The 24,580-nt window shown below is 44.8% G+C and overlaps 1 protein-coding gene across 1 annotated transcript in view; it reads right to left on the minus strand.

The window, feature by feature from the left end:
• RTN1 (reticulon 1) overlaps positions 1-24,029 on the minus strand; it is a 118,666-nt gene extending 94,637 nt beyond the window's left edge. The window contains exon 1 of the mRNA XM_050336252.1: positions 23,469-24,029. Within this exon, the coding sequence (XP_050192209.1) occupies positions 23,469-23,658 (190 nt within the window). The 5' untranslated portion in view covers positions 23,659-24,029. The remainder of the gene's footprint in view (positions 1-23,468) is intronic.
• Between the last annotated feature and the right edge of the window lie 551 nt (positions 24,030-24,580).

Raw genomic sequence — 24,580 nt, forward strand, 5'->3', positions numbered from 1 at the left:
CCTGCCTGTCACAGCAGATAACGATGCTCCTCGTGCTTTTCCCCAAGAGACAGATGGAAGGGAGGGGAGCGGGAGGCATCTCAGACACACTGTCGCGGTGTCAGGAGGGCTCGGCTGTGACGGGCTGGTGGAGAAAAGCCCTGTCTGACACCAGGGCTCTTCCAGCAGGAAGGCACTGATGGGGACCCTGTGACTGTATGTGGGGAGTTACAGGAGCAAGTGAAGGGATCTGCAGCCGGTGCTCAGGGGAGAAAGGGAGGAAAAAATGAGCCTGGTGAAGTTACAGTCCCCAGCAGAAGCAGAACTGCAAGGTTGCTTGCAAGTAGGACACACTTGGATGCGAGGGATGACCTGCAAACATCACATCTCCTTGGAAATGGCCTGGATAGCAAACCACATATTAACTCCTGCAGTAACAGAGCATGGTGACAGGGGCTTCGTTTTCCTACTCAGAATGTAAACAAAGAAATCCTGCCTTAAATGTAGCATTTAAAATAGATTGTGTACACTCTCCCACAGTGCATCTAGCTAATTTTACAGTAGGGGGAAACGTATTCCTGCTCCCAGCTAGCGAGGAGCTCAGCCAGAGCAGTTGATGGCCTTCAGATTTTGTCCTCTCTGGAATAATCCCAGTTTCGTAACTAAGGGATATAGCTGACAAATTTCTCAATTTGAAGATTAGATAAAGGTCAACCCCAGCTTAATCGGCTGCTGTGGAGGGTCAGGAGACAGAGTAACTCGTAAACACTGTGAAATTAATAAAATGATTAATTATTTGGCATGTTGTGTATGCAGTTTTCCATGCCTGCAATCCAAACAAAACACAAGGGCGGGGCGGGGGAGGAGGGGAGGAGGGCAAAAACCTTCCAAGCAATTGTCCAATATCTGCTTGGAAAAATCAAGATACGAATGTAGCAGGGAAAATTCAACAGAGCGCAAACTGTGAGGGATCAGATTCACCCTTCCCAAGGATAGTCCAGGGGCAGAGAAGTGTTTTGGAATAGGCCTTTACAAATCCATGGTCCACCTGAACTCAAAGAACCAGAGAAGAGACCTCAGTGGAGCTCTGCTGGCTTACAGTGACCAAGGGTCTGGGTCCACCATCCCACATGTCACCCTTGGTACTCAGGGCAAGACACAGCCCATGCAGGGGAAGCAGAGTTGTTGTGGATGTCATTGGTCTTACTGGAGGAACTCCAGCAGAGATTTTTAAAGGAACAACAGAGAGGCAGATTTGTGCAAAAAGAGGTAGTAAATATATGTGGTAAATATTTCTGCTTTATTTAAACCTCCTTTCGAAACACATTTAGAGCTTAACAATAGGCTTCATATTTTGTTCAGGATTCAAATACGTGTTTTCATCCACTCCATCCAATTAAGGGTTGCTGGAGTTTCTGCCATTACAAAATACTCTGTTTTGTGAAGATAAATGGCACAGTGGATTATATTTGGGGCAGACTATATTAGAGTACTTCGGAAACCAAGGCTCGGGGGCACAGCTTGACTTCTGGAAAACTGCACTCAGGAATGAAATGTTATTCAGCAGGGCTGCACACTTCATAGTTTATATAAACCAACAGCAAAGCACAGCAGAGTTTTCTGTCAATACCTTAATCCCTCTGTCCTACAAACCTTTGTGTGCCATTCCCATCCTCCACTTGACCTACAATCTCCATGCAATCCTCCACAACAGGACCTCTTGATGAGTTTCCTGTAGTTTCCCAAGCCTTCTGTAGAGCAGCTACCACAACCTGGAGCCTGAGTGTCCCTCAAACCCACTCAACCTTTTGCAAACTGGATGGTGGCAAATGTCTGCCTTGTCCTTGGGCACATCTGCTCTGCCCAAGAACACCCTGCATCCCCACAGCAGTGCAGCACTAAGCCTCAGCTGCTCAGTCCTGCTGAGAGGCTTATTTTGTGCAGAAAAAAATAAGTGTGCACTGCAGAAGCCCAGCTCACAAGGCCAGGATGGCACCTCCACTGAGCATGGCACTGCCCAGGATGCATGGAGAGATGACTCATTGCCTGGTTTCAACTTCCTGCAGAATCTCTCTTACCAATTCCCTGTTCTTTCTCTCCCTGGAGATCCTGCTTGTGTCTCCACGTCATCTGCAGCGCTCTCATCCCTCTTAACTGCCCTCAATGCAAGCAGCTCCTAGCTGAATAGATAGTGGTGCCCCTTTTTTTCCTGTCCTGCCTTGTTAAAATGTTGTAACAACCTCATAGTGAGCAGAACAGCAGGAGAAGTGGCTCGTGGAAATTAAACCATGAGTATAAACAAGCCAAGCCGCAGCAGGAGAGATGTGGCAGACACTCTTGCTCTCCTGCCTTTGCCTTGGTCCCAACCAGCTGGTGTGAGCCAGATCCCACGACAGGGCAAATGGAGTAACATTCAGAGAGGGTAAATTCGTGGCCAAACACTTTTTCCTCTGGAGGAATCAAGACTTCTCAAGTGTTAATCGAGTTTTCTGCCCGTGAGCACAGCACATGAGCAAACATCAGCACTTTTGTCACTACCTTGCCCTTATTCTATTATCACCACCCACCCGCACAAAATGCTGCAGGCAAAGGGGAAACCATTCCTCATTTCTGGGGATGGGGAAAAGAAGGAGAAGGACAGGAAAAAAGACATGTGCACAGAATGGGTGCCTGTCCTCATTCCAGTTGCCCAGTCAAATCACCTCACAGCAAACTCAGCCACTGCACTTTCACCTTTTTCCTGAGCTTCAATCCAACTTTTCACTCCTATGAAACAAGAAAAACACTCCATACCAGCTTATTCCTCCTTGAAGCCAGCAGCAGCTTCACCAGTGCAAATCTCTGCTCTACGCTGTTAAAAATGGAGTTGGTAGCACAAATAAAGGATACAGGATTTCCCTGCTGCACTAACAGAACTGAAGATAGCTGAGATCTGGGGGCTTGATAAGTCATTAGGTGGAAAGCTCACACTTGATCGACCCCACGGTTTGGAAGTTTCTGCCAAATTCAGACAATAATTTTAGCTTCTGGATTCTGCCAAATTCAGACAATAATTTGTGCAGTGTCTTTTGCCCAAGCTGACTTTGCACAAAAATAATAAGTAGTTTCCGAAGTGAAGTGAAAGGAAGTGGTGGGGGGGAAATTGAACACCTTTTTTGTTTGTTTGTTTGTTTTTGGTTTTGTTTTTGTTTTTCTGGGGAAAATGAAAATTCCTCATCTCAGGCAGAGCTGCAGAAATACAGGTACTTTTATTTCATTAATTCAGCCTGTGAACCAGAAACAGAGAAGAGCCTTACTCAGCAGAGCAACAAGACACCCAGCTGGGTTTGAGAAGAAACCCAAGCTCTTTGTTAGTGCAGAATAGCCTCAAGATCCAGCAGCCGACTTCTAAAATAGCCCTAATTACCTTTATATTTATAATGGGAAAACAAGTGGAAGTGGTCAGGAATAGTAGATAGAAGCACAGCAGAGAAAACAGTGATATAACTGAGTCTTAAACAGCAGAATTGCAGGGAAAATCAGGCTGGAGGAGACCTCTGGAGGTCTCCAGTCCAACCCCTGCTCTAAGCAGAAGTATTTCAAAGCTAGCTTAGGTTGCCCAATTTTTTATTCAGACCATGCTAGCAAAGTTCTAATGAATTTTCAGTTAATAAAGTCCAATAAAAGCCTGAGAAAGACCCTAGAAATTTGTAATACTATTCACTGCTTGCATAGGGTGTAATTTGCTTTCAATGGCCCATCAGACAGATTTTTGGCTTTCTTTTGGTGACCCACATGGCACCAGGGACATGCCACAGAGCAGGACAAGGTATGTGACAGGAGGGGGACTCAGGCCTGAAACAGGACCTGGAGCCCTCCCAGGTTCAATGCACCCACAGCTGTGCCCCATCCTCTCCTCAGCTCCCCAAAATATGAGGCTCTCAGCAGGTGGGGTTGCACCTGGGGGTGCATGAGATGTGGTAGCATCTTGATTTGCAAAGGTGATGTCCATATGGCTGGCAACATCACATTGGAGCATTCTCAGGATATCTTCAAGAAATCCCCAGTGAAAGGTTCCAGGTGGAAAATCACACAATAACTTTTCTAAATTCCTCAAAAATCATAGTTTTCCCCCATGGGATGATGATGCTAACTATCAGCCCCACTCAAATGCCAGCATTTGAATTTCAAGCTGGATGTATGTTCTTCTCAGTCCTGCATGCAATGAAAATGATAAAATACTCACAGTTCAACGCCACTTCAACAGCATAACTTATAAGTTTAAGAGCATTGATTTGTGAAAGAAAAGTGAAACATTTTGCAGAAAACATAACCATTGTTTATTGTAGCTATCCAAGGTTATATAAAATGGATATGTTCCCTTCTAAGTGTGGAAAACAATGTTGCCTCAAAGCCACATAACAAAAATCTAGGGATCTGTTTAAAAAATGGGTTTTGTCCTTGGCTCTTCGTGGTGGTTGATGGGGGAAAGTGTATGTTTGCACTTGAAAACATCTTTGAGGGTCCCCAATCTCTCAAGTAACAACTGTCCCACCAACAACAAGCAGAAACTAAGAAAGCTGATTCCAGTCAATGCCGCCCTGATACCAGCTCAGCAAGATTTTGTTGTGGTGAGAACATAAGCTAGAATTTTCTAATCATGGATGCCTGCAGTTTGCCTCTCTAAATAAAATCCTTTCTGTAATAGGGGTGTAGCATTCTCAGATGCCAGGAACTGGAAAGGGATTTAGATGTTCCCAGCACTTCAAAATCTCAGTCCATTTAGGTTGAGTCAGCAAAGCACAGAATATCCAGACTATTTTAAGCATGCAAAGAGTTCTATTTGTGACCTTATTTTCCTTCTTACATACAGACTGAGATCTGTAAATATTGAAAAACATGAAAATTGGATCTTCATATTTTATGAGAAAAATACTAGTCCAATCAAAAAGGAAACAACCATCTGGCACCACTCCTTCCAGATGTTTTCCTAACCATTCTCCATTTTTCCTTCCCAAATGTATGTTTTCTGCATACTCAGAGAACTGCCATGATCCCTTCATGTTTATCCATGCCCAACTTCAGATTTCCAAGCCTGTTATTTCCTTCTCTCTTCTTCTTACTTAATCTGTCATTCCTTCAGTCAGTGAGCAGAATCTATTCAACAAACATTATTGTGTTTTTGGAAAGAATTTGCTTTTTCATTATGTCTGTGGTTCAAGGGATTGTGGCTGACTTGGCAGCTGTGTTTGAAAGGACAGTTTGTTGATAATTTAAACCAACACCAAGGACCATAGACCAAGGAATTTTGGAAATAACCATGCCACCAAGATGAATTTACAACATTCACTTGAACTGGAAGATAATCATCAGTGTTTGGAGTGGTGGATTCATTGCTGGAACAGAAAATGAGTGTATTGTACCTGTGGGTTCACTTTCCAAACAGATATTCTCTCCTTTTTGTACCATATGAAAAAAAATCTGTAACTTCTGCAATCAAGTAGGTCAGGTATCACGGACTGGTGCAGCTGTACTGACCTTTACAGTGTAAAAAATGAAGATTATTTTTCAAGCCAGGCAGTTCACTGACTGTCTTGCATCAGCCTAGCAGCCTTTGCTGCTAGGCAGAGGGAAGATCACATATGTCATGTTTTATATTCATGAAACAGAGCTTTAAATCCAATGAAAAGGTACTTCAGAGAAGGCTCTTCTGGAGTCTGTAGTAGCTGGATGCTGTAATGAGATCTTCAGGAAAGATAAAGTCTTCTTTTTTTCCCCAAACTTAATAAACAAACTTTCATGAAAAATTGTTGCACAACTAGTGTGTTGCAAATGGCAAAGCTACCTGTCTCCTCACAGGAGGGTTGGAACTAGATCACCTTTGAGGTCCCTTCCAACTCCAGCCTTTCTGTGATTCTGTGGGGATCTTTTGTGGACCTTGTGGTTCCCCATTAATGCTGCACACAGGATGAGACCCAGAGATCAGCAGGGAATGTGTAATTGGAGCAGCTATACTGGAGCTGCAACACCCACTCTTGTTCTGAGGTGAGAATTACAGCCACCCTGATGCCCAGTAGAAACCTAAATATACAAGAATTGCAAAAAACCCCAAGCTCTCAACTTAACAGAGGTAAGAAAGCAAATAAATCGGATGTTCCTGAAGGGGGTTCTGACTTCACCTAATAAAATTCCCACAGGTGGACACATACACTGCTGCCACCCAAGTGTATCTCACAAGTGAATCTCAGTATTATGCTCTCAATTTTGGTACAGAGGGGATGACTCTATTACACATTTAAACGTTTTTTTAATGTTAGTTAAATCCATGTATCATTTTTCGTCGATACTTGAGAAATGACTTTTTGGCAAAGAAGTGTTTGCCAAGGGCAATGACAAACGTGTATGTATCAGCATCAAGAGAAAATAAGCCCTGAAATTGGCACAGTCAAGTATGTATAAAAGATGTGTTTGCTCATGCCTCCCCAATCAAGGATCCTCATTAAATAACCATGTGACTCATATAAGAAGCTACAATGAAGCAGTACAGCTCACATTTCAAATATTCATCAGCAGTCCATGGATCCCAAATATAAAGGGAATCATTTCTAAATTTGGCTCATGAGCTGGTCTGAGGAAGTGCTGTTTGCTCACTGATATTAACACAGCTGGGAAGAGGTGCTACATTTCCCCCCCAAAAAAGGCTCATTGATTATTTCTTTACCCTTTGAGGAGCATGGGAAATTTTTCTTAAGAGAATTGTCTGGAAAATGTAATTTCTATAAAACTGGACTTCTTTTCTTCTTTTTCTTTTTTTTTTTTTTTTTTTTTTTTTTTACTTTTTATTGAATTAAAACTGTTTCAAATCAAATCAAAAACATTGAAACCAAATGTCAAGTACCTAACATTTCAATTCTTCTTCTCTGATGTCACTCTAATTGGTTTCACTGTTTCATCAGAGGGCAATAGTGACTCTGTGCATAACCAGTGCGAGTTACCCAGGCACTGAACGACAATGATGATCCCAAGGTCAAAGCAGAAGCTGAATGAGCCTTGTACAAACATATACCACCTCATTCTAGAGAGGATACACTGCAATAAACACAGAGTTTTCACAAAAATATTCTACAAAAGTATTTCATAAAACAGACCCCAAGACTAACTGAGCACCTCGCCAGCAGTTCCCACACTGCCCAAGCATTTTCCTTTCAGCACAAACTGTCTGCTCTGTAGGTAATAAATGACATGCCATGGCTGTGTTGCCCTCCATCTTCTCCAGCTCAGCCAGCAATCTTCCATGGGACCTTAAAGCTCATCCAGTTCCAATCCCCCTGCCAGCCTGGCCTTGAACAATTCCAAGGATGGCACATTCATGGCTTCTCTGGGGACCTGTGCCAGGGCCTCACCACCCACACAGGGAAGAATTTTTTCCTCACATCTAATCTAAATCTCTCCTCTTCTAGTGTAAAACCATTCCTCCTTGTCCTATCACTACCTACTCATGTAAAAAGTCACTATCCCTCTTTTATATAAGCTCTCATTAAGTACTGGAAGGCCACAATGAGGTCACCCCAGAGTCTGCTCTTCTCCAGGCTGAACAGCACCAACTCTCAGCCTGTCTCCACAGCAGAGGTGCTCCAAGTAGTATTGGGTTTACACTTCACTGAAACTCAGTTAAAACACAATCAGTGTCTTACTGAAGTAAGCTATAAAGTTCGTCTTCACAGTGCACATTTATAAATCAATGATGCACTTTTCCCATTTTCCTTTCACCCTAATGTTCTTAACAATACTAATTTAATCAAGCCTATACTTGCTGTATCTTTTTCCCTTTCCTCCTTCCTTGGATGCAGTCACTATTGTCTCAATCTCCAGCTATCACTGCGCACTTCATCTTTTATAATTTCTGCCTGCCAAGCTTGCATTTATTTAAAAATTCTCATTATTAGTGATTTATCTTAGAGCTGAAGATTGCTCTGTTTGTCCAACTTAAGCCACTGAATGCTGCGTTTACATTTGTCTGCAGGAGGCAATTCAATCCCTCCCAAGGAAAGCAGGGCTTTTCCTGCAAAACAAACAAAAAGCTGTTTTTCTTTAGAAAAAAAATTACCACCAAAAGATGCTGAAACACAGAAATATCAGCCATTACTACTTTTCTGTGACTTGTGGTTGATGTGCACTTTCAAATGGTAACAGATGAAGACGTTGGTTTGAACAGGGCAGGGACCAAACAAAGATGAGAAAAGAAGATGCCAGTGTATTTCCTGCTGCCATCCTTCCTCCCACCTTATACACTCACCAAAAATAGGGCCAGAAAGGCCTGAAAGACATCACCTAATTCCACTGCTGGCCCCAGGAAGCAGCATCACTTCCCATGCCATCTGAGTGATGTCCCTCTGCACTGCCCACTCCAGCAAAGAAGCTGCAGCCACCCACCCCCCAGCAACCTGTGTTTCTCTGTCTACATGTCCACATCCTCTCAAAGTTTTTTTCCAAATGATCAGTTTGAATCTCTTGTGTTTTGCAACTGAAACTACATCCGTTCCTGGAGATCAGGTTAACTCAGGCTCTTCGCTTGGGCTTTCATGTACTTAATATGCTTACAGACTGCTCTGCCTCAGCAGTTCTCTCTTTCAGCTTAAACAAGCCTAGTTCTTTCAATCTTCTCTCTTAGATCATATTTCCCAGACATCTGATCACTCTGGTCACTCTCCTCTGGGCTTTCTGCATTGCTCCTGAGGCTCTGTGCTCCAGACTGGACACCACGCTCCTCCCCAGGCCATTCGCTGCATCGTGCACACAAACCCCCCATCACCATTTCTCAGTGTGGCATCTGCTCTTTACCAACAGCAAAACAGCACAAAATTTGCAGCCTGTGGTGGCTTGAATTTGACTTGTGACCTTCAACACCCCAGTCCTCCTCTGGTGGACTCATCTGGGGTTTCCCATCATGTGTTTTTGAAATTGCTCTTCCTGCTGAGATGCCCTGTCCCTGCACAACCTCTTCCTATTTATTCAGAATATTTATACAAGTGGCCAAGATCATTCTGATTTTTCATGGTATTCCCTCTAGTTTCCCAGGGCTAGAACTTGGGAGAGGTCAGCCAACCTCCAAAGGTCTGGAAAGTGAAGCCAGCGCACCAGATCCTGCTGCGACACAAAGCTCCTCCAGGTACTGCTCACACGGTAAAAGGTTGAACAGATTTATCTCTGCCTTGAAGAATGGGGATTTCATGCCCTTCCAGCTGAGTAAAAGAAATAAATGAAAACCTAAAATACATTCAAAAGCATTTTTAAGAACAATCATGTTAATAGCTCTGACTGAATAAAGGTTTTGTAGGCAAAGTCTGCCTCCAGAGCTCATGAACGCAGGAGATGTGGACCAAAAGGCACCTGCAGAGTTTATAAGCCTAACATTCTACCACTATAAGCATCAAATTACCTAATTCCCTTCATAAATTGATGAGAAATGCATTGCTTGAGAAATGCAAACTCTTGAGAGGAGTTTGGAATTCTTTTTCTTGCTACTCATTTTTCCCTCCATCCGGACTTCTCCTCCGCAGCCTGACACTCCTGTGCAATTTATGTGATTTTATCCTTCTACCTGCACTGACTTTTAGTGTAGCTCATTTCTCCTGCCATTTTCACCAAGCAGCAGGAGCAAACACCCTCTTCCCTATCAACTTTTGTGTTGGATAAGGTTAGAAACCAACTCCTCTAACTTATCTTCTCCAAGACGGGCTCGTGCCTGGCACAGCAGAGCAGCTGTCACCAGAAATCTGAGCAAGCAACTCTGCAGGCATCGTGCTGCTTTGCTCACATCAGGCTTTCCTTTTTCTAAAAGCTACAAAAGCTTGGGACACCTGGTGCTGGGTGCAGGCAGGAGCAGAAGACTACAGGTAAACTTTGGATCTTTCCTGCTCTGGCAGTTACTGCCATCCAGCTTAATGGGTCTGAAACTGGTTGAAAACTTGTGGAATAAGCTATTTTTTTTTCCTGAAAAGCTGGTGAAAACATGCAGCACAGCAAGTCTGAGGGAGCATTTGTCCCTGCAGCTCCAAGTTCAGCGTGGGGAAGGGGAACCTAATGGCTTCCAGACTCTACTTCCTAAACATGGAGGAGCCCCATTGCTTTCCTGCTCCCACAAAGTGAGAAGGGAAGGGCTTTTCAAAAAGAAGTTGTCTTGTATAGACTCTAAGAAGAAAGAGTCTGATTTGCTGTCTTCACTGACTTTACTTCCCTTGTTTGGCCTTGATAGGCAAGTCACATTTTTAAGTGAAGGAGGGAGCACTATGTAATGATACTGACCTGTGGAACAAGTCCAGAGGAGAGCCACAAAGTGGATCACAGGTCTGGAGCACCTCTGCTTTGGAAACAGGCTGAGAGAGTTGGGGCTGGTCAGCCTGGAGAAGGGGAGGCTCCAGTGAGACCTTAGTGCTCCTTCCAGTATCTAAAGGGGCTCAAAGAGAGCTGGAGAGGGACTTTTCAGCAGGGCCTGGAGTGACAGGACAAGGGGGAATGGCTTCAAACTAACCGAGGGCAGCATTAGATTAAATCTTGGAATAAAATTCTTATAGTAAAGTCACTGGAACAGGTTGTCCAGGGAAGCTGTGGACTCCCTATCCCTGGAAGTGTTCAAGACCAGGTTGGATGGGGCTTTGAGCAACCTCATCTAGAAGAAGGTGTCCCTGCCTACAGCAGGGCTCTTGGAACTAGATGATCTTTAGTACTCCATCCAACCCAAATCATTCTATGATTTATGATTCTGTGCTCATTATTTAGATTCAGGGATGCTGGGCAGCTGCTGGCTTGGGAAACACTGTTGGCTTCATGTCTTCTTCACCACAGAAGTGGCAAAGTCATCTGCCATGAAGAGAGAAGAACCTGCTCGGTGTTATAGTTCAGCAGCCATTAGATGGGCTGGACCAGGAGGCAATTTCATTTTCACCAGTGACAGAGAACCAAGGTCACACTCCTGTTGACTGCATTAAATAGGTGCTCACAAATCCTGCTTGCTGGTGCACTAGCTCTCAGCTTTAAAGGGCATTTTCAAGCTAAGAGTGTTTATGTTGTTACTCTTCAGGCAGCAATGTCAAAGAATAAGTCATAAATGCAGGGTTGAAATTAAGCCTGCTGATTGCAGTGGTTTGTGTTTTTCCTGACATTAACTGGAAGTGGAGCTATTGCAAAAAAAATTCTGTCCTGTGGGAAAATTTCGTATTATTTTCCATTTTCTTTTCATCTCAAATCAGGGAGAAACAGAAAACCTTTCTGTGGAAGAGAAAGCTCCACAGGAAAAACATTTGGAAATGTTGAAATACGTTTGCTGCAGCAAATTTAGCAATGTCAGTAAAAGATGGCAAATGACACATGGTATTCCCTCTGTGTTGTTGAGCTGGAAGGGTGAATGCCTTTGCAAAACATAACTAAGGTTCCTTAATAAGAATTTTAAAGTGAAAACATGCAAAAAAAAAAATATTAACTATCTTCAGGAACATAAGTAAAAATAGCTGCCCTACATTTTTTTTTTTCAGAAGAGAGGAATGACTTTTTGGAGTCTCAGCCTGAGAGGCCCCACAAACTGAGTCACTGATCATGAAGCTGAGACCCCTTTGGAGCAGCCTGGCACTACCTGGGCCTCAGCAGAACCAGACCTAGTTCAAATGCAGCTGTTGGGGACTATTTGTGAGACTCTTCACTCCACTGTGGACTAGCTGTCCCATCAACAAAGTAGTAATAAAGTTATCTTACACATCCCCAAAATGCAACCTGAGGAACAAGGGCTTAGTCTTGCATTCTGCACTTTTCACTGACTCTTGGAAAGCAAAGGAAGGTGTTGGCAGAGAGCTGGCCAAGAAAAAGGAAACAGAAACACACAGACATTATGAAGCAAGACTCCAAGTACAACAGTCATGCTAAACTACTAGTTCCAGTAAATGCCAAAGACCCAAGTGGGTTATGGGCAGGGAAGAGGAAAACTGAGGACTAAGAAAGTGCTGGAAAACGTGGCATTTCCATTTCCAACACATTGCTGATGTGCTGAAAAAATCCCTTTGCTGCTCACTTAGCACAGCTGGAACATTGCTAAAATCAAACCCTCCCTGTGAAATATTTTTTGCAAATCAGCACAATCTGCAGCACATTTTTCTTCCCTTGTGGGGAGGGAGGGCGTCGGGAGTTACCATCCGGCTGTGATGACACCTCCTAGGAACAGTCGGAAGAAATTCCTAAAATCCTCGTTGCAGAAGCTCAGGCTCTGGCCAGTATCTCAGAGGGACTGTGTCCACTCTCTGCTGACAGCTGCAGACAGTTCTCTGCAGGCTGAGTGGGAAAACCTGCACCAGATTTTATGCAGATGTCAGACTAAGGGAACAAGTAGTAGAAGAAGGAGCGACTCAAGCTGCTCTTCTGGGATCAATTCACAGAGCAGCGTAGAAACAGTTCATCCAGTGCAGATCACATCAGAAATTATCTTGATGACAAAGGGGGAAAAAAAATGAAGCTGTTCTGTGCATCTTCCTACTCTTTAGGGTGCAATCAGAGCACATCTTCAGCATTGCTATTAGCATTCCTCCACCAAAGAAATCTCAGCAAAGCACCGAGCTCTCATTTTCAAAAGATGATGCTGGAAAGCTTCCCAGATTATATATTTTCCTCTTTAATTTATACCTCTGAGGATAATGCTAATCAGGGATGCAGTGAAAGTGGTGAGACATCCTTGGACCCGGGCTGATTTATTAACAGTGGTTGCATTATTCTCACTTGGAGAACGATGCTAGTATCCCAAGCTTCCATTAAAAAAAAAAAAGTCCTGCTTGCTGGTAGGTTATCAAATACAAGCTGACAATGTACTTGCACAGCAGATATGCATAAGTGCATTGCACAGTATGATTCATCTGCAAAACATCCAGCATGCTAGAAAGCTCAGTTTAAAGTAGGTTAGAAGAACGATTCATTAAAAAGCAACAGCAGAGAGAAAGAAGGGGTTAAAAAAAGAAACCCAAACTCTAAAATCTCCTACTGGGAATGATACATTTTCTTCTCACTCTTTGTTCAGCCTCGTCATGTTACTTTTGAATAGAGTTTGGATGGCACAGGGATGGACAACCATGTAAAGATACATGTAACTAGACAAATATTACAAATGCCATCTTCCAGGCCTGGCAGATCTACCAAATATTCCAGGGATTATACATGGTCTGTTTAGCACGTTCAAAGTGGAAGGAGATTGCATATATTTCACAGAGCATAAATCCCCAGGCCTGTCTCCTTAGCTCTGACCTGAACTTCTGCTACACAGACACTGGATTATAAAGGCTAATGTCAAAAGGACTTTCAAGAAAAAAATTACTCCCAAAATGGCAACTGGCTTTTACTATGATAACTGCTCAGATAATCCGCTATAATCTCCAGTGGTATTTTTTAGGATAGGGAAAAAAAAAAAAAAACAACCAGAAAAAATGTACATGACATGGCAATTCTAAAATAGAATTAAGAACCTCGAGGCCAGAATTAGTGCTTTTAAAATGGAATTTATGTGTATTTGGAATAAATGTCCTACTATAAAAGCAAATGTAGACAAGATACATTTCTAAACACTGGTGCCAGCCAAATGAGGTGAAACATATGAGTTGATTTCAGAATAACTTGAAAATATATTTTGATTAATATTATTGTAATCTGTGTATGTCTCGCAGAAAGATTTTTTTTTTTGTCTGATGACAAGTTTCTAAACAAATTTAAATTTCAGAAAATTCAGTCCTTTCTCCTGGCAGGAGCAGAGGTAAGTGTGCATTTTCAAAGTCAGAGTTCCTGTTTCATCCATGAAAAAAATAAACCAGGTTTTACTCAGTGACTCCACATCCATCCATGTGACCAATTAATTGTTTGATTGACTTTTCAGTTCTGTGTGAAATGTGCACACATTAAACACACATGAAACTTTTTACACAGAGAATTAGATACTAACTACTAAGGATCTCCAGAAATCCCATCTTGCCAGAAACAAAGATACCACTTACAGCCATTTTGCTGTAAGGATTTAATTAAATTCATAAGCAGAGCTACTGCCCAGAGGATCCAACCCCCTTCTTTTTTGTCATAAACAATGTGTTCAGATGAGGTCACTCCTCTGGGACTTCTCACTCATCATCTTGGAGCTTCACCTTCGGGCCCAACACCTTTCCTGCAAACTAATTAAGCTCTGAGAATCGCAGATTACAAACATAGACTCTCAGGATAACCAGGAGGTTCTGAGAAATCAATTCTACGTTCAAACCCAGCGATCATTTGCTAGAGTAGTAGAGAAATCAGCAACTACATAAATGCTGCATTATGACTCTTTTTAAAGAACTGCAAAAGCTGCAAAAGAGAGGAATCAGCCCCAGCTTTAGGTCAGCCCTACATCAAAGGCAACTGCCTCAATTAAAGTTTAGTGCACAGCAATACTGCAGTTTAGAGCATTTGGTCAATGATGTTTACCCAAGCTATAAACCTTTGTAATAAAAAGGGAAAAATACCCAACCCATCAAAATGGCAAACATGGTATAACCTAAGACAGAGATGAACGCTAGCCAGAAGATGAAAAAAAATTGGGATACACATTTTTATAACTTTTCTCAGGGGCAGCAGGAGACATTTCCCTTTTCACTACAATCAGTCTGAAAATAACAAATGATTGCTGCTCATATCACATAGCTACACCTGCATGGAGCAGTTCAGCTTCCAGTTCAGCTGAAGTGCACATTTAATTTCCAGTGTGTTGCATCTCGTGCTTCACTGCTGAAGTCAACAGGAATGAAAATATCCTGCAATGCAAAACATTTCCTACATACACGAGCAGCAAGTGCATCTCTTTTGCCTCCACATTAAGGACATCAAGGGAAAGACCTAATTAAGACTGATTGGAATCCAGACCCCTCCATGCTCCAGTAGTCAGCAGAGAAATAGTGCCTGTGAAACCTCATTACCCCCTCCCAACAAAGCTTATGAAATGCTGTTCAGGAGATGAGGGAAGAGATGAGACACTGCTCCCCAGGTCTGCTGGTTGCAGGTTTTCACCTCCCGCTTTGGACATGGCCTCGGTGCGTGTTCCTCATGCAGGGAGAGGGATGCAGCTGACCTGAATATGAGTGAACACTTGCACAGTGGTGGCAGATTTAGAGCAACTTTTAGGCTGTGCTCTGGATCCAGCTCTCTGCCCTGCCAATGATAAGCAACTTCCAAGCAGAGCTGCTCTGCCCGTTATGTGTGCACCAGGACCTACATGGGGTGAGGGACTCCCCCTCCCCACGCCCCTGACATACAAAATGATGTTAGTGGTGTGCATGGGCATCCTCCCTGCACCAGCCTTGCTACCTCCTACTTAAGGGATGGGATTAGGCCTGTAAATGGCAGAACTCCCTTGTTGATCACAACAACCCATAAATGCAGCCTGTCTCTCCAACAGTGCTTTTACAGATGCCCCTGAGTGCTTTTGGCAACAGTGTGGAGGGGGCCAGACTCAGCAGAAGAACATCAACACAAACTCTGATGGCTCAGGCTGTCTGCAGCCCTTCTCCAGACAGCTGTGCTGCAGAGACTGCCTGGGGTGAGGATTTTCAGGGGTGAGGATTTTCAGGCTGTCTGGTCGGGCAGCCAGTGACTGGCGCAGTGCAGGCAAAGCTGGGGATGCCGTTCAGGTCTGTAACTTCTGCGTTTGGGGCTTTGGAATGTGCTCCCATGGGGTGAGGGACAGCACCCAGGCTGTGTTTGGGACACAAAGCAGTGGTCAGACACTGTGCCCTGGTGCTGTGCTGTGTTTCCTCCTCCTCAGCCACGGGGATCACCCAGGGGCACCCAGATGTGCACCCGAGACATGGACTGATAGTTGCACAGAAAAAAACCCTCAGGGACAAGCACAAGATCCCCAGGGGCTGGCAGCAGGAAGATTTCCAGCCTGCCAAGGCTGGCCCATACATTTGCTTTTTACTGGCTGCAGTTAACAAGCCCTTCTATGTCTTTTTACCAACAATAAATCAGCTGCAGTTAATAAATTCAGCACTGCTGCAAAGAGTAAGACATAATTCATGTCCTGAATGGCACAGCAAAGCCTCAAGATGACATAACTCTGAGGGTCTGCAGAGTCACCCCAGTGCAGAAACCATCATTTGGTGAGCATGCTGCCCTGCTCCATCCTCACCCTACCCAGGCAAACACCCCACTGCAGCACTGCATCCAGGATGGGAGGCACTGCTACTCGAAGGATGTGTTGGGAATGCTGCAGCTGTCAATGGCAATTGCGTTGAAATAACCCCTGAAAAACCAGGCACCTTTTCCAACACAAGATCTCATGACTGTATCAAGGGCAGGCGATTCATTACAGCAGCGAAAGAAAGATTCAAATACCTCTTATATCAGCTGTTATTTAAATAAAGATGGAAAAGGATATTAAGAATATTAAAGTATAAAGACAAATATTGAGATAGCACCTCAATATTTGAAAGAGACGGGCTTATGAAAGCTGTTGCCATCTCCAACAATTTTTATTCTCACCTGGACACACACAATAGATCAAAATAAACAACAGCAACATTATAGTGACTTTCACTCTAAGTTTTCAATGTATTTAAATGTTATTTTTTTACAGTTCTGTAATGAGTTAGGTAAGTGATGGTGCCTTCATTTTACACACAAGTGACCTGAAGCAGTTTAGTCTAATGGGTAATAAAGCCAATTTATCCATGATATATATCTTCTAATTCATTTACCCCTAAATTCAGCAAAACACATGCTCACCTTTATGCATATGCTTAAGACCATCCTAATTTTTAATAGCAGTTAAGAATGTGCTTATGTTCCATATAATTAGGATCTTAAATACTTGATGGAAACAAGGAGGACTGAAAAAGGTGATTAAGGTCCCCTCTATTTCAAATCTTGTCTTGCAAGTGAGTGCCAAGAATTTACTCTCACTGTTTACTGGAGATACGAGGATTCTTGGAGGAATAAAGTGATCCTAAATCAGAAGTGTCTTAAAAAGAGAAGAACACTAAATGTGCGGTGTGTTCCTGAGTGCTGAATCATGCCAAGTCTACAGAAGCACATACATTTACTTTTCCTAAATTAGAAAACTAATAACAAATAATGTTTTATTACTTGAAATGTGGTTTGCTGTATGAAGGCTGCCTATTCTTTTGCAAAAGAACAACAAACAGCCCAACAACAAGAACACCCAGAATTTTTTAAGCAGTCCTGACCTGGCAGTAAGAGAATAGAACATGAAAAACAGACACAAGGACATAAGTACTATATTAAAAATGAAAAATCTTGGTATGTACTTGGCCCATTTTAGAGGTACTGACTAGTCAGGAGGGAAAGTGAGGCAAATTCCTAAGAAGTCACCCATTTAAAAGTCTCCATTCCCTGTTGACAATGTGGACCTGTGGCACAACTCCTTGGGTATTTCAGGAATTTTGAGCTAAAACACAGGTGCACAAAATAATTAGGTCTTGGGGCCAAATCAGGTCTCGGGGCTTAAAGCAGAGCCTAACACTAGTCCTGAGCATCACAGGCCAATGCAGGTCACACAGCTGGGCCGGCGTCCTTTTGTGGGACAGTCTCTGAGGACATGATAAACAGACCTGTGGGATCTGCCCAAACTTTTCCAGGAGGGCTGAGACAGAGGCAACACACAGTTGCTGGGATCACCATCCACAGACAGATAGAGAGCACATGCTGAGTGTAAATGTACTGCACTCTACAGCTTTGGGGGGAAAAATAAGGTATAAAACGTGTCATTGAATGGCCTTTCCAGAGCAGCAGAAAAAAGGAGGCAGATGTGCCTCCCAGGACCCTTAGACCAGTGAGATATAATGAACTACCCAGCCCAGGGGAGATTCACAGCCCAGAAAATACTGCAAAATGCCAAACCCAGTGCTTGCCGCAACTGGGACATCCAAAGCCTCTCCCCTCCAAGCCGTTCTCCTCCTCCTCCCCAACCTGTCCTCCTCAGCTCCTTGCCTATAAATAAAACATTTCATTACTGAGTGATGAAGATTAAAATAAGGCAGGTGAGTCACCCTCCCTGGTACTACTTTGCTCTTTCATCTGCCTCATCATCATCATCAACCTATTTGCAGCCCTGAAGGCTGAAGAGTGGAAGTGTGGAAGTGTGGAAACCAAAGCAGGGATGGAGCTACCTACATTCTCCTGTGGGGGACAGGGCAAAAACAGCTGCATTTTGATCTGTATGGAGTTGAGAATTACATTGCTGCACAGATTTTAAACCAGGAGTTTTTATACACCTCTGAGAGCACCCTCAGATGCAGAGCACTTGCTGGAGGAGCCCAATAGGAGCTATTGCTCCTATTTTACTCAAGTGGGAATAAAGGATGGTATTTCAATGGGATTTTTTTTTTAATGGCTGACTGTGGGCTTTGGCCACCTTGTCAAGCTTCATGAGGATTACAAAAGCAGAAAGATCCAAGAAAAATCCGCTATGTTCCTGTCTCTTTCTGCGAAATCTGCTTGCACTTACAAAGCCCTGGGGAATGCAAAGAGCCTCCATCAAACAATCTCTGTCACCTTCACTCATAACCAGTAGATCAGAAGTTCTGAGTGACTAATCCAGGGAACAGGGAAAAAAATAAATTCAATTCCCTAAATCAGAAAGCACTAAAATGTCAGTAATAAAGTTGGCTTGAGTAGATACTCTTCCAAAGTGAGACTAAATCTGGCCTCAGTTGGCTAAATCTGAGCAAGATTGCCTAGCAGCTGAGGATATATTTCCAAACACCTGCTGAGGCTCCCCTGTGACATGCTTAGGTCAGTGAATCCACCAGATCAAGACTTTCTACAGCAACATGAAAAAATCAGGGTTTGGATTGTGGCCTTTGCAGTGCATGAGTGGCCTTGAGCAGCACATTGCCATGGATGCTCAGGGAGTGGAGCTCTTGATAAAGCAGTACCTGGAAAGGGATGGGAAGGCCACGAAGAGCCAGTTGCCTTGGGGAACCTGCTGTTTGTTCATGATTTGACATCCCAAAAAGTGTCAGTGCCAAACCCAGGCAGTGCAGACATGCATGTTCATACCCCCTTCTCTCCACCCAGGTGAACCACTGAACTCTCATCTGCCTCAAAACCATCAAAAACCTCTTTTATGCTGAGGTGTAAAGGTGTCAGTAACTCACCCTCTCCAGTAACAGGAGAGAAACAATAAACTGATATTTACAGGTGATTGTGTTATCAGTACAAACACAGGCTTTTGCCAGGAGCACCTCAGTGCAGTCCCCTGTGGGCAGGGGGTTGGTGGGTTAGCTCATGGTGAGAGCATGCAGCTACACAGCACATGCCTTCAAACTCAGCTTCTACAAAGAATGAGAATTAAAAAGATGTCTTACTAAAAGCACTGAGCTTAGAGATTATGTCCTTGCTATGGAGCAGCAAGAGCCAAGTCCACTCATAGTCTTGGGTGCTGTATTTACATCCATCAGGGAATTAAACACTCTGGGGATCTGGTATCTCACTGCTCCTCAGCAGGAAGGGTCTGTTTCTCGACTCATTTCCCTCATCCAAGCAGCTTCCAGTCCCTCCTTCCCACCTCTCCTCACTGGCACATACCCCATGGATGCTGTTCAGTCCCATAAGCACAGGCCTTTTGTGCCACTGAGGCACCCCAGGGGATCTGGCTGCTGTTCCAGGAGGGTTCCCCTTGGCCATATTTGCCATTCCATTGTGTCCCTGTAGAAGTGTCCCAGTTATTAATGCCATCCCCTGTGCCAATGGCCACCTCTCCCTTGGGCAGCTGGACTCCAACACTTGAGCTGTCTTTGGAGGCAGCTGGAAACAAGCCAGGATTGTCAGGGATGTCCTGACTGCTACAGCCTGTCTGAAGGCAAAGAGCACCCTGGAGTGAGTGTCAGCAGGCAGGGTTCACTGGCAGCAATCTCAATCTCACCTACATGAATGTAGGGACATAACACCACTGCCTAAATCACCTTAAAGACACTCACCAATGCACAAGGCTGCCCCCAACTTCCCAGATCCTTCCACAGGGATCATAGTTTTTATGTCTTTCTGCCCTATTCCCACTCTTTTTTTTCCTAAGCACACCTTTCACCACTGAGGTACAGTCTGTTCTTACATTTTGCCACTTCTCTGGAGGAAACCATATGTATTTATCCTGGGGACTGCCTGGTAGCCTGTGCAATATTTTTGAAAATAATTCTTGTCAAGGGATTTTAATCACTGTTGATGTATAAAAATTAAATAACAGAATCTATGACCAGATGGTGTGTTGGGTGGCATGGGGCTCTCTTCACCATCATACAACTGCTCACCAGCCTTTCAGGACCACTTCACTCACCAGTCCTTGCAAGAGCTCCCTGCAATCTCCTCTCACCCTGAACCAAATTAATTTTTGGGGAGGAGAAAAACTCCGCATTTGAGGGAGACAAACATTTTCATCAAAATCCAGGGGCCAAGTGTGAGAGCAAGAGAAACAGCTTTGTCCCTGCCCAGAAGCTACTGGAATTATCTTCATTGGAACTCTGCAGGACAAGAAGCCAGTGCAGCTTCTCATTGCCCTGACTTTGCTTGACAAACCTCTGAGCTTTCCACTCTTCATGGGAATTTTTTCCTGCACTCTCAGTCATTGCCGATTTTGGTTGATCCAAAGAATGGGGAGTGAAATCCATTGCTTTTCATCATTCAGAAACCACTCACAAGGTTTTGACACAAAGCCAGCTTGGCTCAAAGCTGGGCCCACAGCCAGCTTGAAAATATTCCTGAACCTTTCAACAATCCCTGGCTGGTTTTCAAGTTTAAAACAAAAGGGAAGATCAGGGAAAGTTTGCAAATTTTTAGGTTGTATAAGAAAATTTCTGTACAACCTGTGATAAATTCCCACCATTTACTTTCAGTTATTTTCATGCTGGGAGAATCTCTGAGACTCCAAACCCTGCTCTTGCCTCAGAGAGCATAACCATGTTTTTTGCAAAATAAGACTGGTCTGACAGGTGTGTGGAGGAAGATATGGGATGTGCTGGGAAGCTACCTTAAAAGCATTCTGTCCAGCTCACTCTTGTTTGGATGGATTGCTCCTTGTCTTAAGTGTCCCCAGATGGCCCATCGTACAAGGAGTGCTCGAGTTTATGGCAGTCTGTGTCAGTGTTGCAGAAAGATGAAGTTGGGTATCTCCTGCTGGGTCCATTCCTACAGCTTAGGAACAGGCAGGAATCCCTTTCCAAGCAGGAGAATTAGAGAGTTTTCTGAAAAACTCGACAGTTTTAGGTGTTCAGCAATATTACAGCCTTCTTATTCAGCAACTTATGAATACTTAGTCACACAGAGAGAACAGGAAAATTATTTACTTCCCCTGGGTGAAGGGAGCAGGAGCTGTAGGTCTCTGGGTGGTGTGGAACAGAAATACAGATGCTGCAGCCACAAACAGAGACAGAGCCTGCGTGCGCAGGACTGCACTGGTGGGGATGCTGCTCTGTCTGCCATGGTTGGCTAGACACGCACACAGCCACACAGCAGTCCTTTATTGAACAGGGAGAACAAAATGGGAAATGTTTAAAGCACATTACTACTCTTATGATATCGCTAATTTGATGGTCTGACAACCCACGGCCAGCAAACACCAATAAAGGTCTGTATCTCTCACTTTACCTCCACCTTGCCACAGTTTGGCACATGCAAACAAACACGTCTAAACCCCCTTTGCAGAGGTTTGCAAAAGCTGGAAATCTTCTTTGCTTCTCTTTTCCTTTCTCTTTTCTTTCTTCTTACTCTCTTTCTTTTTCTTTTTTTCTTCTTCTTCTCTTTCTTTCTGCCTGTCTAATCTGCATTTTATAAGTGCTGATCTACAGATCAGGTTAAGCCTGAAGAAGACTTCATTAAATGCAAGCGTTTTCTGATACCACAGTGATTCCATTTAATGGGGATCTACACAATTTGAGAGACCACCCCTCTTTGTTCTGTATGCTAAGATTCAGCATGGCCATATTTTCATCCATCAGCGAACAGAAAAATCTCACAGGATCCTTTTCCCCCTTCTTTGTGTCATTATACTGTTTAGGCAACCCTACCTGGAGCCCCCAGTCCTGCCCCTCTTTGCACGCTCTCAAACAGCCTCACATTGCCAGCCATCCGCCTCTCTCCAGTAGAAAGTCACGTTTCACAACCTAACACTCAGCTCAGTGAATGAGCAGCACATCAGCAGATTAGCTGCCTGCCCAAAGCTACAAAACAGCAAAACATTTCCCACATCAGCCGATGGGCGTTAGATCCCATTTTACTGCCCGAATCAGTCGCATCAAGCAGATAGAAAAGCACCAGGGGAAACATCCATGTTGAGAGCACACACATGCACCGATGCACACTCAGACCCTGGAAAGCCACACAGATGGGCATCAGCAGAATGGCACATGTAGACACTCAGACTGTGCTGTTTCTGGCCAGCTACTCTTTGTGCTGATTGACTGAGGGGATTAGAAGGGGCTCAGCCCAAAAACGCAGTTCCTAATGCTCCTGCAGCTATTGCATAACAGAGATCGATTCCCGTCCCAAGCCCTGACCCTCAACTTACTCAAGACAAGTTTAATGCTTCAGGGTGTATAATGGAAACATCTACTTCCCAGTGAAGAGGAATCTAGATGGGATGCATCAGCTCCCTCAGGGCTGGGTTATTTGGCTATTTGGGTTCTCTGACAGGCAGCAATGGGAAAGAAAGTAAGAAAGTGTCACCAAGAAGGAAATAGAGTCATTTTCCCCCAAGCATTTCTACCAGGAGCTACACAAAGTTGAAGCCTTCTCATGTTCATTAGTAGATGTACACCTGCTATCAATACACCTATCAAAATATCAAATTCACCTATCAAAATATCAAAGCACTTCCCAAAATCAAACTGAAAATCAGTGAACCTGCAGACCCTCAGCTAAATGCAACTGAAGCCAAACACACCTCAAAAGCCTAAAGGAGGAAAACACAGCAACCAGAAAGTCCACAATTAAATGAACAAGTCTCAAAAGCATGCAGAAAATGTACAAACACTTCAGAATAGGCTCTCTCCATTAAAAGCTGCATGCTGAAATAACACAAGAGGCCACGCAGGAATTCCAGGTGCAGGGGGAAGGGCTGAAGTAACTCCGCTGGGATCTGTCACTCCAGATGTGAACAGGTGTACGACAAATGAGGACAGAGCCACATCAAGTCAAGCGAAATCAAATGCCCTCCAACATTTGACTGAAATCTGGGTGTCCTGTGCCTCACAAACTGCAAAGAGCTTCAGGGAACTTGGCTGGCTCCTGCATGCCCCCCTCCCCCACATCAGCAAAAAATAACTATTTGCAAAGGCCGCAATTCCTCGCTATTTTCTGTTTTCCTACATGCTCTCACTAACTCCTTGAGTAATGTTCCCAACCAGGCAGGCTGGGAGAAGAACAGAGGAAGGGACAGGAACGAGACAACCAAGAGATGCTATCGCCAGGGCCCCTTTGTTGAGCATCTCTGGGTACCCCTCGCCTTTTACCTGGGGATGCAGTCGCCATGGTAACGGGCGGGTGTTCCTTGGCGGAGCCAAAAACCAGCTGTTCCCGCTGCTGAGCCCCCTCTCCATCCCGCAGCGGAGCCCCAGTCGCATACTGGTCCGCCCCGTCCGCAGCCCAGTGCACCCCAGTGCCCGCCAGCAGCAGGTCCTGGGGGTCCGGCGGGGCTGACATGCTGCCTGCAAGGCGGCCGCTGATCTCCGGCTCTCGGGATGCAGCGGGAGCCACCGAAGGAGCTGCGGTGGCCGCCGGGCTGGACGGTGCTGCGGCCGCGCTGGAGTCTGGCCGGCTGCGGGGACCGGGAGCCGCCGCCGCTGCTGCTGCTGCTGTTGCTGTATCTCCACTAGCGCTTATTACGCAGGTGAAAATGGCTTGTTAGTTGGAGCCTTCCAGCCCTTGCGTCACCCTGTGGCTGGCATATCACAGGGCAGGAATCTGCCAGCCGGGCTGCTGCTCTCCCCCGTTTAACTGCTTCGGCAGGGTAGGCATCGGCTTGTGTGGATAAGGGGAGAAATGCCCCCCTTCCAGGCGGGCACACGCCTCCCTCTCCTCTCCCGCCGCCCCCCTCTCGGCGCGCATCCCCCTCCTCCGCATCCCTCCGCTCCAGAGCATCCCGCAGGCGCCGCAGCCGGGCACGGCAACGCGCCCGCCGGGAGAGCCGCCGGCTCCTCCTGCGCCGCCGGGCTCGGTGGAGAGGGCACAGAGCCCTCAGCGAAACGCACCCTACAGTCACCCCATTCCTGCCCCTTCCTCCCCGTCTCGGCCAGCCCCTGGCCCAGCGAGAGAAGCCGCGCTCTGCTCCTGGGTTTGTTTACGCTGTTGGCTCATCTCTGCAGCCCCGCCGGAGACAAGATCACAGCTTATTGCATCTAAATGACACTTGTCAAAATAAACTCACAGCAGGTGCCTGCGTGCCTTTTTTTTTTTTTTTTCTCTCCCCCTTGCCTTTTTTTTTTTCTGTTGTGCCATTGTATTTGCTTACTCTCTCACGGAGGAAATGCGTGCTCACCGAGGCGATGGGAAATGTCAGGCTGTTAGTGAGAGCAGCAGCATGAGATACAGAAAGGGTGAAAGCACAGGGCAGGATCTGTGCCAC

This window comes from Myiozetetes cayanensis, unplaced genomic scaffold (assembly GCF_022539395.1).
Source record: "Myiozetetes cayanensis isolate MyiCay16 unplaced genomic scaffold, myiCay2020 scf6-25, whole genome shotgun sequence".
Lineage (NCBI taxonomy): Eukaryota > Metazoa > Chordata > Aves > Passeriformes > Tyrannidae > Myiozetetes > Myiozetetes cayanensis.